We start from the raw sequence: 14,480 nt of genomic DNA, 5'->3' as shown, positions 1-14,480 counted from the left end.
AAAAAAAAAAAAAAAAAAAAAATCCGTTTAATGTTCCAGATCTTCACGTACAAGAAAAGAGTGTGAGCCAAGCTCCCAAGAATCAAATTCTTGATACTTATAAGTAGCCATGCTTTGAGATTATGACTGCTTTTATCGGAGAAGGACTAAGTATCCTCCCAACACACACACACACACACACACACACACACACACACACCACATCAAAGGTGCCATGAGAGCCAAGAGGGTAAATGTAACCAAAATGGCAGAACTAGTCTCTGAGCAGAGCTGATTTTTGTCAGTAGAAACAAAATCAAGTGCCCGAGCTTCGCCAGTATGCCCCGAGGCTGACCTTGGCCATGTTCTTCTCTCGGCAGCTTCCTTTAAGAACTGATTTCCTTGATGATGGCCATTTCCTCTAGTGGGTCTGTTTCTCAGGATCTGGTCTCTGGGTACTTCTGCATGCATGCATGCGTGCATGTGCTGGAGTCCGCTAGAGACCTGGGCTAACGTTGGGAGCGGGGGGGTTGGGCACAGGAAAGTCTGGTCATCAAGAATGAGGCAGCCCTGAGTCTTTGGCAGGTTCTCCTGCATAAATACAGAATGAAGTAAAAATAATAAAAGGATGCCAAGCCATCGATGATGCTATCAGTCACAGTGAGTGACACACCAGCCATTGTGTCTCTTCAAAGGATAGCGTGAGCAGCCGTGGAAATTCCACATCACGCCTCTCTATATTGGGAGAAGCAAATAATGTCCCTGGCAGTCAAAGTAATAAGCTTTCTTGACATTTTGATAGCAGTGGGGAAAACAGGGCGGGGGAGGGAAGAGGGCAGAAGTTGTCCTGTGACTGGCTCGCGCATACAGCCAGGTTTGTTTTGTTTTCTTACTTTCCCACTCCTCAGCCATAGTCTGAGGACCCAGAACAACAGAAGCAAGCTTTCTGGTGAAGTGTGTGAATGGCTCTCTGTCACCTACCAGACTCAGACGGGAGGGAAGGCTCTTTAAAGGGACTATTGTATTCTCTGCTGCTTGGATGGTCAGTTCCTCTTGGCCTTCCTGTTTGCTCAGTAGTTGCGAACACACCAGATTGGAAGGGGGGGAGCAGGCTCCAATCTGCGTCATTGTCCTGTTTAAATAGGGAGGGGCTGGCACTTTCCTGCTGCCTGTCTCCCTTATTCTTAGGCCCTAGGCTCCAGTGACCTGGACACAGTATTTATGCTTCTTCCTTCTTCACCTGCATCTGTTTTGTTTTGTTTTTTAACTTAACGTCTTTTTCTCGAGAAAAAGAATCCCTCTCTCCAAGTAGAGAACCAGGGATACAGAGGTCAGAACCCACTTCAGTTTGGTAGGGAAAGGGTATGGATTCTGTTTCACACACTGGGCTCACATTCTGGATATGGAAATGGAGCCAGACAGTGTCTCTGAGCTTAAGTTAACAGCCTGGAATGGGGTGATGCAAAGCCTGCTGTAGAGAAACATGGAGAGATGGCTCAGCAGGTAAAGGTGCTTGTCCCCAAACCTAACAATGTCTGTCTGATCCCTGGAAGCTATCCTCTGGCTTCTGCATGCATGTGCACACATGTAGTGGACAGCATGTAGCCCTTGCTTGCATTTGCACACATGTACTGGGCATCACCTGGCCTCCGCATGCATGTGCACACATGTACTGGACAGCACAGTCACAAAGAAACAGAGTAATAGAAAACTAGACAGGATGTGATCAGATGGATTTTGGGAAGACAGTTATTCTATTTATATGGAAGATGGGTTCTAAGCTGGGAAAAGGTTTAATGAAGTAGAACCAGTTGGTAAATCTCACTTCAGGAAAATGGGGGGGAAAACAGCTAAAACAAACAAACTAAACTAAACTAAAACAACCTAGTTATTGCTAAGATTCACACCTGGGGGGCCTGCGAGACAGGATATGGCATCTGACAACTGGGGCCAGGTATTGAAGAGTGTGCCAACCTCAGGCTCCCAGCTTGGGCAGGCCACTGCTAAAGCAACAGGAAAGGGGTTTCTTCATTCATTGGGCTTGAGACAGAGATGTCCCATCAGTCCGCGAAGTGGGTAAGAACAGGGGTGCGCAAGTGTATCTGTTCTGTACTGTGGGTCTGGGTCGTACCTACCTACATGCCTATGTCATCACCTGGGTGACAGATCATTTCGAGAGCAATGAGATAGAGGAGGGGACAAGCACAAAAGAGAGGTCCCCTGGGAACATGACTACTTAAGAGATGAGGGGGAAACGGTCTATTGATGGCGACAGAGAGTGTGTAGCCCAGAGAAGAGGAAGAACCAGGAAGCAGGGTCTTGGAAGAATAGAAACCAAACTAAGTGAACTTCTAGAGAACATGAGGTGGATTGACAGGCAAGGTCCTTTGGATGGGATTTATAGACACTGATATCCAATCCCCATTAAAGTAATTATTACTATAATTTTAGGGTATAAGCCTATGCCCTGGCAGCCTTAACAAGCTAGATTTCACCCCCTGTATTCCCTTCATCAATTAAAGAACTAGATAATTGCTAAGCTCTCAAGAAAACCAATTCCGCTCTCCCAGCAGAGAACCAGGAACGCAGAGCTCAGAACTCATTTCAATTTTATAGAGAATGGGTGTGGATTTTATTTCAGACACCGGGCCCACATTCTGGAAATGGAAAAGGAGACAGGCAGAAGAGTGAAAAGTGGAGAAAGGAGGTTTAGTCAACATGACCACATTGGAAAAAAGAACAAATGAAGGGGTCCAGCCAGCCCCCGGCCCATCTTCTAGGACATTGGTGTGGATTTAAATTGCAGCAGCGGGCAAGAGGAGCACATAACTAAGTAGTCTTGGTCCAAGCGCGGTCCTGTCCATCACAGTTCCATCGCTGTCTGCCTCCAGTCTCTTCTGCAAGGTTCTCCAGCTTGGCAGAACCCTGTGAAATCTCTACCCAGGAGACAAGTTTCTCCCCTGCTGGGCACCAGGCTCTTGCCTTTCCCTTCCCCCAGCATGAGATTCCTGGGGAAATTTCAATTGCTTAGGGTCCACTATCTCAACAGTCTGCTAGACAAAAGGAGGGGACACAAGCCTAGCCTTAGACTATCTCCCCTCCTCCCAGAAGCCAGGAAACAGGAGGTCTGGCTTCGTACCCAAGTCCTAAGGTCTTCTAGCCAGGTGACCTTACAAATCATTAACTTCCTGAACCCCCTTTTTTTCTTAGCTGTCAAGTGGAAGAGCTGGACTCTAACTCCTTGAAAAGCACTCTGTCTTCCAAGTTCTGCTCCCTGCCCCAACAGTACTCTCTGCCTTTGGAATTGCCAATCTCTGGAAACTTGGCATCCAGCTGGGTATAGAATTACCCAGCTCTTATCTCTCCTTGATTTGTTTCTGTGTTGACATTCTCCCCACCACCACCAGCCCTCAGTCCCCTCCCCCTCCCCCAGAGATAAATATCCAAGGGGCTGGGGATTAAGAAAGAGTAGATCTTAACTAGAGGACTTCTGCCCTCTCTGGTGTTTTCTTAAGATGCTCAGATAAGAGCTTCTGACTTTGGGGCCTCCAGAATCACACCTTTCCTATAAAGAAGAACACCCCCACACTTCTAAAGCAGGAATGAACTCTTTCTTAGCCCTCTCATGAGTCCGTATTCTCTGGAGTGAGGACCCCAGGTTCTACCATTTATCATTGCCCTCTCTCCAAGCAAACACACAGAAGAGATGCCTCTTACCCAAAATTTCTAAATTACTTTTGTTTTCTCTGTGTAATGGGTATTTTGTCTGCAGGCTTCTCTGTGCACGGCTTGCATGCCTCATGCGTTTGGAAGCCAGAAGAGGGCATTGGATGCTCTGGAACTGGAGTTACAGGGGGTTGTGAGCTGTCGTGTGGGAGCTGGGAATTGAGCCCAGGTCTTCTGGGAGAGCAGCCTTAACCACTGAGGAATTCCTCAAGCCCTAGGATGGTTTCTTGATTTAAAAGAGGGAAGTGACCAGGAAGCCTGAAGTCAAGTGCCACCCAGCAAAGGGAATCAAAATCCACAATGGCCTGCGAGTCTCCGGCCGTACTGAAACATTCATTTGAATTCATTATTTCATTCTCGTGGCAAACTCGCAAGAGTACCAGCCTCAGTCTTGTTCTTATCCTAGGGATGAGAAGGATAGGGCATGCAAGGAGAAAGCCCTAGTAACACATTTGAGACTGCAAACCCCCAAAACTTCATTTATTCCATAAAAATGGGGTGGAAAGGGGGTTACCTTCAGAACCTTCTTGTCTGATGGGACAGACCCAGCCAGGGCACTGAGAGGAAAGCAGCTTCCTAGAGAAGAGGGGGTCAACCTTAAAAACCCCAATCAGACAGACCCAGCCAGGGCACTGAGAGGAAAGCAGCTTCCTAGAGAAGAGGGGGTCAACCTTAAAAACCCAGTCCTACATCCAGCTCCCCGAGTGTGGCCCTTGGGGAAATACCAAACCTCGGTCCTCATCTTTAAAACAGAGCAGCAGGCTCACAAACTCTCTACAGGGGTGTGTAACTATAATGGTCCATTTAGGAAAGTGACTAGCTATATACATTAGCTATCTTTAGGCTGCAGAGAGGTTGAAGAACTCGGTCTTGTCTTAACCAAGGCTGATATCTACAAGTTCTCTCTGAATCCCATTATGTCGTGAAAAGACTAGAGAGATGTTGTGGGCAATGGGGCAGGAGAATTCACCAGTAGTCCCTGCTTTTGCATGGCTGAGTGTGCTCTGGGATTCTCCTAGGAACATCCCTGTGTCTCGTGTGCAGGCATAAGTACGCAAGCAGTGGGAAGGTCACGGGGACAAGACAAAGCTCATGGAGCAGACTCACAAGGGGATTTCTATCTGCCTCTAATCAAGTGTGGCCCAGGGCTGCACTCAGCACCTCGTGGTGTTCCAGGACCTGGAAGTGGCCCAACTGTGAATACCTCCAGCTGATTGTGGTTGACTGAGCTGCAGCCCTTTGCCTGTCTACTGTTTTCTCTTCTTTCCTTCCTTTGAAGTCAGTATGATTGCACAGCTATCAGTCTTCAGCTCCCACATGGCTGCCCCAAATCTATTGCTTCTGATTTCGTCTAGGGGCTTCCTCCCCAACCATTCCCAGTTATTGAACAGGCCCAGGAGAACAGGACAGAACAGAGCCACCGGTTCCCTCCACGCTCTAAAATTATAATCCTGGTGTGGTTCTTTCCCTGAGATGTGGGACAAAGGACTAGAATCTTGTCCTCTGTAAACCCATGACTCTTCTTTGCAGGGACAGAACACTCACAAGATGGGAGAAGAGAAACACAGAGGTCTTAGCATCCTGGCACATTCTTTAATCACTCTAAAAACTAGGCAAGGTCATGGCCAGATCTTATTATTTTATATATGAGCTTTTCATTGTTAGAAGGAACCCAGTGCTTCCTACAATACAGCTGCTAAGGAAAACCCTCACCTGAAACAAAAGCTCTGAGCTTTTGTTTTTGCCACTTCTTCTCTATGGAGGTCAGTGAACTCACATCTTGTAGTGATGATATTTGTGGCTCCATCTCTCCTCCTTAAATTGTGTGTTCACACTAAAAGCAGATTGGTCAGCCACCTGCACTGATAGGTACCTGTAATCCCAGCACTGAGGCTGAGGCAGTATAGCAAGACGCCGTGTTTAATGGAAAAGAAGATTCAGAAGTAGTTGACCAACACAAAATGAGAATATACTCCATTTTTTTTTTGTCTGTGCTTTTTGTGGGTGTTAGGTTTAGTGGGTTTTGTCCTTCTGTGTTTGTTTGGTTTGGTTTTTGTCGGGGGGAGAGAAAGAATCTGAAGTTAATTGGGTAGGGAGATGGGAAGAATCTGAGAGACCTTGGGGGAATGTGAAGTTATGACCAACGTACCTTGTATGAAAAACTTTAAAAATAATTTAAAACGTAGTGAAAGTAAAACAAACTTTATATCACTTCAAAGATGGAAAGCAGTGGGAGTGGGCGTCCTCCACGCTCCCGAGCAGATGCAGACCCCTCCCATACACAGCCGCTCCACCGAGGAGACCTACACACAGTGCGAGTCCTGTGGTTTTAGACAGAGCCCAGGAGAAGATGATTAATGCATGCCCAGCTGAAAGAAATGAAAAGCATGGGACTGGGAGATCAAGTCCACATTTCTGGAGAGGAAAACAGGGGCAAGAGTCCAAAGAAAAGCAGTCCCAAAGTCCACAAATACATTATGGTGTGAAATTAAGTCATAAGCATGCTCCAGCCAACCAGAATGAGCCCCACCACAGTGACACTAAGTGCATCCAAACGCTTAAATGACATCCGAGAGGGGTCACATTTAGTTTTTCTGATGCCCGCGATGGGTTCCCTATGTTCCCCCCGGCTTCTGAGCACTCTGGGAAGGGGCAGGCATGTGGGACTGGCTGCCAGTGTGCTGGGAATCTTCAGAGCCTTTGAAAGCCTTCCAGGAATGTCAGCACAGACTGCCTGCCTGCTCTCTGTTCAATGCCCACTTTAGCTGTCTGCTGAGGACTAGATGTGCCAGACAGGCCTTCATACAAAGACAGAGAGTGTTCTGAGCCCATGAAAAGAAGGCACAGCCTTTCAGATGTGAATGGCAAGATTTAAGAAGTAAGTGACTACGTGGCAGGGGAAAGAAGGGCTCTCAGAGAGGTAGGAGAGAGACGAAACCAATGTATGAATGCATTCCTGGGACCTCTCCACTGCCGGGTCTGGAAAGATAGACTGTGTCCCTCCGTGATTTCCAGAGTACATCACTATGCTTTGCTTGTAGATTCCTCCTGCATCCAAGGGCCTCCTTAATCATAAAAGATATGGTAAGCCCTGCCAAGGCACAGTTATGTGTACCTCTATTTACATTTCAATGCCGAATAAAATTTCTGTTTGTAGTATGTGTCATTTAGGATTTTCCTTGACTTATTTTTTGCCCGAAATATATGAGAACATTGAGAGCAGTCCGCTGCAGTGCATGAACAGCTTGGAACGTTCTTCCCTTTCATTTCACTCTGAAAAAGTTAAGAAGGATGCTTTGCCTGCTGACCCCTTCCTAGCACTTTTAGCGACGCTAGCCCAACTCCTTGGCAGAGCACCCACCACTGGAGGGAAGATCTCTTCTGGGGCTTTGAGCTTTTCTGAGGAGTCTGTCTGATGTCACTGGTGGCAGACACAGTGTAGCTGTGTCTGTCTTTTGTCTGAACCATCTGCTTCCTTTCTTGCAGGCTATTGTTCATATTTCTTCTCTTTTTCCAGGAAGTGCGTCTGTCCCGAAACACGTGGGCTCTATAAGTGCTAAGGAGACAGCCCTAACGTTCTAACACAACTTCTCTTGTTTTCCCTTCCTAGAATCTGATGGCAAGAGCCTTATATGACAATGTCCCCGAGTGCGCCGAGGAGCTGGCCTTCCGAAAGGGAGACATCTTAACGGTCATAGAGCAGAACACAGGAGGACTAGAGGGATGGTGGCTGTGTTCCTTACATGGTCGCCAAGGCATCGTCCCAGGCAACCGGGTGAAACTTCTGATTGGTCCAGTGCAAGAGACCTCCAGTCATGAGCAGCCTACTGCTGGACCCATGGCCTTTGGCCAACAGAAACTCTACCAAGTGCCGAATTCACAGGCGGCATCTCGTGATACCGTCTATCAAGTACCGCCCTCCTACCAGAATCAGGGAATTTACCAAGTTCCTACTGGCCATGGTACCCCAGAACAAGACGTGTATCAAGTGCCACCATCAGTTCAGAGAAACCCTGGAGGCACTAATGGGCCCCATCTAGGCAAAAAGGTAAGTGATTAACTACAATTTTGCTCCTTCTTTTATGCCATTCATTCTACTTAGAATAATAGAAGCAATCCACAAATCATAGTTGGAAATTGCCCCAAAGCAAACATACTAAATGGCTCACCCCAGATATCATTATTGCATGAATTTCCATTGATGAGTCAATGACAAAAAATTTTTCCCCAAAACAGAGTCTTACTATGTTCATCCCAGGTTCTCCTTGAACTTGAGATCCTCTTGCCTGGGACTCCTGCGTGCTGGGTTTGCAGGCATGTGCTATCACACCCAGCAACAATACTTTGTTGAACTACTATGTGCCAAGTACTATTGACAGGCAGCCGGTGTAAATGGTATTTCATTCTGGACCAGACTTAAGCATACAATTGTGATGGGTCTGCTAGACCTGGATTCTGTGTCTAAGTGGTTTGGAGTCTTTTCTACCTCTTCCTTGAGTAGTGTGGGCCCAGTTGTTACTCAAGCATACTGACACTGTCTGGATCCTTTTTCCTGGGCCATGAGCTAAATCATGAATTAGTCTGTCTGGACAAAAAAAAAAAAAATCAATCAAAAGTAGAAGTAAAAAAAGGCTGAAAGTACACCCTGTCTACCAACTCATTCTTTAGATTTTGGGTTTAAAGATTGATTTATTTAAAATCCATAGGTATTAGTGGACTTAGAATAAATTCATCCTTGTTTTCTTGAAATAATTTTTGTAACGATGCCCAAGGTAGAAGGCAAATGCTTGGATGTTTAAGAGATGTCATTTTTAAAAAATTACAAGAAAATGTGATGTACTCCTCAGATTCTCATCCCTATAAACCAAATACTTCAGACAGCTAACTTCATAAAGAGGGAACCTTTATGAACTAATCTCAGAGTTTTGCTGGTTCTAGGACCTGCCTTGGACATTAGCTCAGAGGTGGCAAAGCCTCTTCCAGCTGTCATCACGCCTCCTCTGGGGGCCACTCCCCCAGTGCCCTCAGGCTCTACCCAAGTCACTTGGCTTGGGAGCCCCACCTGTTGGAGTCTCAACCCAGAGCCACTGGGGATGAAGAGAAATGCATTATCAGGTCATGGATATTGGACATGTTTTGTACTTTTGATCCTTGTGATAAAGTGGTGAACTAAAGACTAAACAGAGCCTTCACAAAGCGTACAGTGCACTGAGGGGAGCAATAAATACAAGGTCAGATGGGTGTGTGTGCTGGGAAGAAAATAATGGCACTGGGCTCGCAGGTCAACAGCCAAACCCACAATGATGTTTTTGTACCCATTAAAAGGGAGGGATTTCCTCTTTCCTTTGTCAGAAACTTCCAGTGGTTCCTTCAAGGTTTGCTATTAAAAGTAGACTAATTTCATACAATAAGAAAATATCTCCAGACTCCAAGAGGAAGGGTAAAGTTAGATACCAGAAGAAGCTTGTCACTGCTGACACAAAATGTAGATGAATTTACAAATCTATGTAAGCGAGGTAATAGTTGATCTTTTCTCTAAGTAAACCTGTTTTTTTAAAGATTGATTATTTTTATTTTATGGATATGAGTGGTTTGCTTGCTTATGTCCGCATCACACGCATGCCTGGTACCCAAGGAATCCTGAAGAGGGAGTTGGATACCTTGGAGTTAATAACAGCTGTAAGCCACCGTGTGAATGCTTAGACCCAAACCTCCAGTCTTCTGCTAGAATGAGTGCACTTAACCAATGAGCCATCTCTCTAGCCACTAGAACTCCTCTTTTTCAAAAGGAGCCAGGGGGAACAAAGATTTACTTTTGGATTCCTTACCAATGAATGCATTTCCTAATCACCTATTATACAAAATGTATGTTTTAAAAAAACACATCTCAAGGGCACCTGATCCAAGTTCTGTCTGCTAGAAGGAATTCTCTAAGACGAGGTAGACAGCTTCCCTTTGTAAAGTCCTCAGGACAGAGACCCTGGCTAGAGGCCATAGGCCGCCACGTGACTTTCCGAAGCCCTTCTCACCCGAGTGATTTCAGCTCCAAAGGGAAGGAATGCCAAGCCTGGCCTCTGTCCCCAGAGGGGGAAAGAACAGTTGAAAGGTGTAACTATAAATAAGTCATTCTCTCATGCCTTGCCTCGGTGGCTTGCACCTTAAAAATAGCCCTCCCTCATCTGAGCTGGTTCGAGGCAGACGGAGGAGGCCAGAACAGGAAATGCTTGGCTGAAAGGCAGAGGGACCCAGCTTTCATCACGGTTTATTTTGGCAGGAAGGTGACATGTTTTCCTTTTCGGTTCTCAACCTTTTCATTCCCATGTCTGGGAAGTCGGGAGCCTCAGCCCTCTTCCCATTGCCTGTGCTGTGGATGACGGCCGCAGCCTTCTCCTTGGCTCCTCTCCGGGTCTCTGTTGATGTCAGGGGCTGAGGCCCTCAGGTGGCTCTGGGTCATTCCACGTTTTCTTTTGCTCCGTGACTTTCACACCCCAGAACCTTCTGTGTTCAGCAAAGGGCAGGCAAGCCCTGCGGCAGTGAACCAGCTCCTAAGAAACCCTGCAAACCCTCATGCAGTGTACACTAAGCAAGGTGCTCCTGGCACCTGCAGTGGGAGCTTGCGCAGTGCAGATCTGCCTGGTGTGGGCTAGGATGCAAAGATCAGGGGAGGTGATCCTGGCCCTTCCCTGCCAAGTACCAGGGTCCTCCATAGCATACCCTGTGAGAGTGTCTCGCTGCCTTTGAGACTACAGGCTCCCTGCTTCTGGTTCCCCTGGACACACCTGCGGAGGAGTAATTTTCCCTCTCCCTTCCTTTTCTTTCCATCCCTCATTCTCTGCTGCTTCTCTTCCTCCTCCTTTGTCTTCCTCTCTCCTCCCTCCCCCCTTTTCTCTCCCCTTCCTTTCATCCCTTCCCCTTTTCCCACTGTCCCCTCCCTCCAGTCCACTCTCTTCCTTCCTTCCCCTCCACTCCCCCTTCCTTTTTCTTATCCTTCCCCCACCTCCTTCACCCCTCCTTTCTTTCATCTTACATTTTCTTTCCTGATGGAGATGGCTTGGCTGCTAGGAGGTAATTGCAACAACCTTCCAGGCAATAGCAACTGCTTGAAGACTCTGGGCTCCATCTCCCTTGCGGTGTAACTCCCTGTGGATGCGAATCCTAGTGACTTAAGTCAGACCCCTGATCTCAGTGTACGGGAGAGCAGATGTGGGTTTGCTTGTTAATTATTATTTCTCATTTTAGAAGTTTGATTGGCTAGCTAAATTACTCCCTCATTTTCTCTTCTAATTTTCTGTCTGTAAATGGTGATAAACCAAGGCCTAGGTGTTCCCAGTAGTTCTAGCTGTGGTGTTTAAAAGCTGTTTAAGGAAAATGAGGAAGCAGTAGGAACTTGTTCTGAGCTCGTAGGTTTAATGAGCAAGACTGACACCCAGAAAGGGAGGGACATCGAGTCAGCTGCAGATTCCTAGGCCTGCCTCATGGCCCCTCTTTCAGGAAATCTCAGAGGAGAGGCCCAGAAACATACATTTTCTCAAATTCTTTGCCTAGCCTAGCAGGAGTTGGCCAAGGACTGCACTTAGAAATGACTCTGAGGAGTGCCAAGGGCTGGCTTGGATGCGTTCCAGTCTGACTGTGACGGGGCTTTCCACAGTTCAGAACCCTCCCGCGTTGGTACAGCGTGGGCTTCAGAAGGTTCATCTGCCACCGTGGCCTGATGAATCACTCCAGACAATGGACACGGTGAATTCTGCCTTCTGCCTTGCTTCCCCCAGCCTTCCTGCACACCATCCACATTATCCCACAGCCAGAGTTCGCTACCTACTGAGTGCTAATGAGAACCACACACACACACACACACACACACCCTCTGTGAACCAGGGAGACCAGGAGCTCTGTGGACCTCAGTCTGGCTCCCGCCAGCATTCCTGGGCTTTGTGTGCTCAGCAGATTACAGGTGTTCTCTCAGACACTGCTCCTCCATTTGTGAAGTGGGAATAAGCCTGCTCACCACATGCCGGGAAAGTTAATGGCAACAGTAGGTGCAAAGCTGCGTGATGCTTACCATCGTGGGAGCTTCAAGTCCTGTCTCCTGCCTTTCTCTCCTTTCTCCTTTCTCAGACTTCTGTTTGGGTTTGGGCTTTGTTTGTTTTAGACAAAGTCCCAAGTGACCCCAGGCTGGCCTCACACTCGATAAGTGACTGAGAATGACTTTGAACTTCTGCTCCTCCCCAATGCTGGGATAACAGGTGTCTGAGCCCACACCCAGTTTTCAGCATTCATGCTGAATGTATGGAACATGTGTGTTTCTCAGTATGTCCCATGTATGTCCACACTCTATTCCCAGCAAATGTGCTGAACCCTTTGAGCGTGCGGGTCTCTCCCTGGTTCTGTACGAATTCTGGAGAGGGTGGTAAGGGACCGAAGTCATCTGGGACCCTCACACGCTGACACTTTGCTTGGCTGCATGACTCTTCTCTCTGGGTTTTATGTGCGGGGCTGCTCTATTCATTAGGGTTTATGGGCAGAGTGCCCAGGGCCTGTGCAAACGTTTGAAAGCTGAATAGAAAAAGAGAAAACTTCGAGCTGCAGAATGTGGAGCTTAAATAAGTGCAAAACAGAAATTAATCAACCCCAAGACAAGCGCTTAGGAAAGATCATCACGCAAGCCTCATTAATTCTATGTGGGACTCATGACACTTCCATTACACTTGGAAAACAATTTGTAAGTTAGGGCTTTCTCACTCTGCAAAGACTTCTAAACATGTGTTGAGGGTGCCAAGAACTCACAGACAATTCTAAATTAAATGAGTTACTCATAGTCAAATAACTTGAAAAGCTGAATTTTCTAAAAAAAAAAAATTCAGCCTTTAAAAAGGGAAAATTCTACTCAAAATATAGGAGTTGGATTCAGGTTGGAGAACCCAAATGCTCTCAAGTCAAAGGTCGGAGAACCACCTCACTCCTCTGCTTCAGAGAGCAACCGCCACGGGACACACCTGGTTCACACTCAAGCTGCATGAGGAACAATGTTAGTTATTCTTTTCTTGAAGTAACTGTTTACTTAGCTAAGTTTTCATACACATGTATATTTTTATTTTCCATGGATGTGTGTGGGGACAACACACATGTGGAAGTCAGTGAACAGCTCTTGGCAGTTGGTTCTCTCCTTCCACCGTGTGGGTTTCTGGGATTGAAATAAGGCCGTCAGGCTTAACCGCAGGTGCCTTTACCCACAGAGCCATCCCCCCCAGCCCTCGACGGCAGCTCTGTAAGACTTGGTACTTTACCTCTAACTAGCAGAATTATTTATGTTCTGCCCTCTTTGGAAGACTGGTTCGGAGCTACCTTCTGATGCGGGGAGGCCGAGACCTGCCGCCAAATAGCAGCACACAGATCGGCATGACAAATGGATAAGCCGAGTTCAGCTAACCTCAAAACTAACCCCCAACAGTGATTCCGAGTCTCTTATTCACCCAGTCTCCCCCTGTTCACACCTTCCCCAGCAGCTCACGGCCACATGAGTTTCCCGCCTGAGGGCCCTTTCAGGATGCACAACTCATCTTCCATAATCATAGCTGTCCTTAAATAAGAAATGTGATACCAAAACAAAAACTGATGACATAAATTTGGGCTTCGGGGATGGAGATATAACTCCGTAAACGAACACTTGTCTGGCATGTGTGAGGCCTCAGACATCATTTAAGCCAGGTGTGGCCGAACATGCTCGTCATCTCAGCACTCAGGAGGCAGAGGCAAGCATACCAGGGGTTCAAGGCCATCTTTGGCCACATTTTGAGTTAAAGATCAGTCTGGACTCCATGAGACCCTGTCTCAAAAAAATCAAATAAAATAGGGGAAAAAAAATTACGTTGGGCTTGTCTGAGGCCTAACTTTTTTCCTAGTGTTGTCAGCAACACTAGCAAACTCTTTCATAGTCTCCCGGAAGGAAAACTTAGACTTTGTATACCGACTCTCAGAGCAGAGGGTACCATGATGTCTAGGATACCTTCCCTCCTATAGTGTATTTTCAAACCGCTCACACCTTAAAACTCATCTGCAGCTTAAAACTTTCCCTTGGAAACCCCGTATTCTCTTTCTATTTTCTGACCCCACAATATATGCACACCTCACGGATACTGTGGAGCTCACGGGAAATGGGATGGGCTGCCGCCATTGTCGAGGCTGGGGCAAGCACTAGTTTGTGGTGGCTTCTTAGAAAACTCGAGTACTGTCAAGATTTACCAAGCCCCATGACATCATCTCTAAGATGGCCAATTCCAAAATAGGGCACAGACAAATGCTGGGAGGAATGACTCAAAGACTTTAGGCAGGTCTTCCAGACTGGTTCCTGAAAGGTAATTCAAGATCCTGAAATGCATTAGTTATGGTGTCTGTGCCTTCTTAGACACTGAATCATCACAACACACACACATATACAGACAGACAGACACCCATGAGTGTTGGCTTAGGAACCAAAGACTTCCCTTGTTGGCATTTAGGCATTTTGAAATCAATTGCCTCTGGCAACCTCAGATACCAGCCAGCTAACTGCTATGTATATTAAGCAATATTATTTGAATACTAACAAGTAAAAAAAAATAGATTTAGAGGAAACTTACGTTTCTGGAGAGGACAACCTCTGACTTTTTACCTCCCTTCCTTTTGTACCCTGTTGTCTGTCATCTGTCTATTCGTTTGTCTGTCTCTGCCCCTCTGCCTCCTACCCTCTCCCTCTCTCTCTCTCTCTCTCTCTCTCTCTCTCTCTCTCTCTCTCTCTC

The 14,480-nt window shown here is 46.8% G+C and overlaps 1 protein-coding gene across 1 annotated transcript in view; it reads left to right on the top strand.

Moving 5' to 3' along the window:
• Positions 1 to 14,480, top strand: part of Nedd9 (neural precursor cell expressed, developmentally down-regulated 9) — a 49,875-nt gene that overhangs the window by 13,070 nt on the left and 22,325 nt on the right. Inside the window, exon 2 of the mRNA XM_005355082.3 lies at positions 7,316 to 7,753. Coding sequence (XP_005355139.1) covers positions 7,316 to 7,753 — 438 coding nt within the window. The remainder of the gene's footprint in view (positions 1 to 7,315; positions 7,754 to 14,480) is intronic.

Source organism: Microtus ochrogaster, chromosome 16 (genome assembly GCF_000317375.1).
Source record: "Microtus ochrogaster isolate Prairie Vole_2 chromosome 16, MicOch1.0, whole genome shotgun sequence".
Taxonomy (NCBI): Eukaryota; Metazoa; Chordata; class Mammalia; order Rodentia; family Cricetidae; genus Microtus; species Microtus ochrogaster.
Note: the sequence above shows the minus strand (reverse complement) of the source record. Positions and strands in the feature narration are given on the sequence as shown.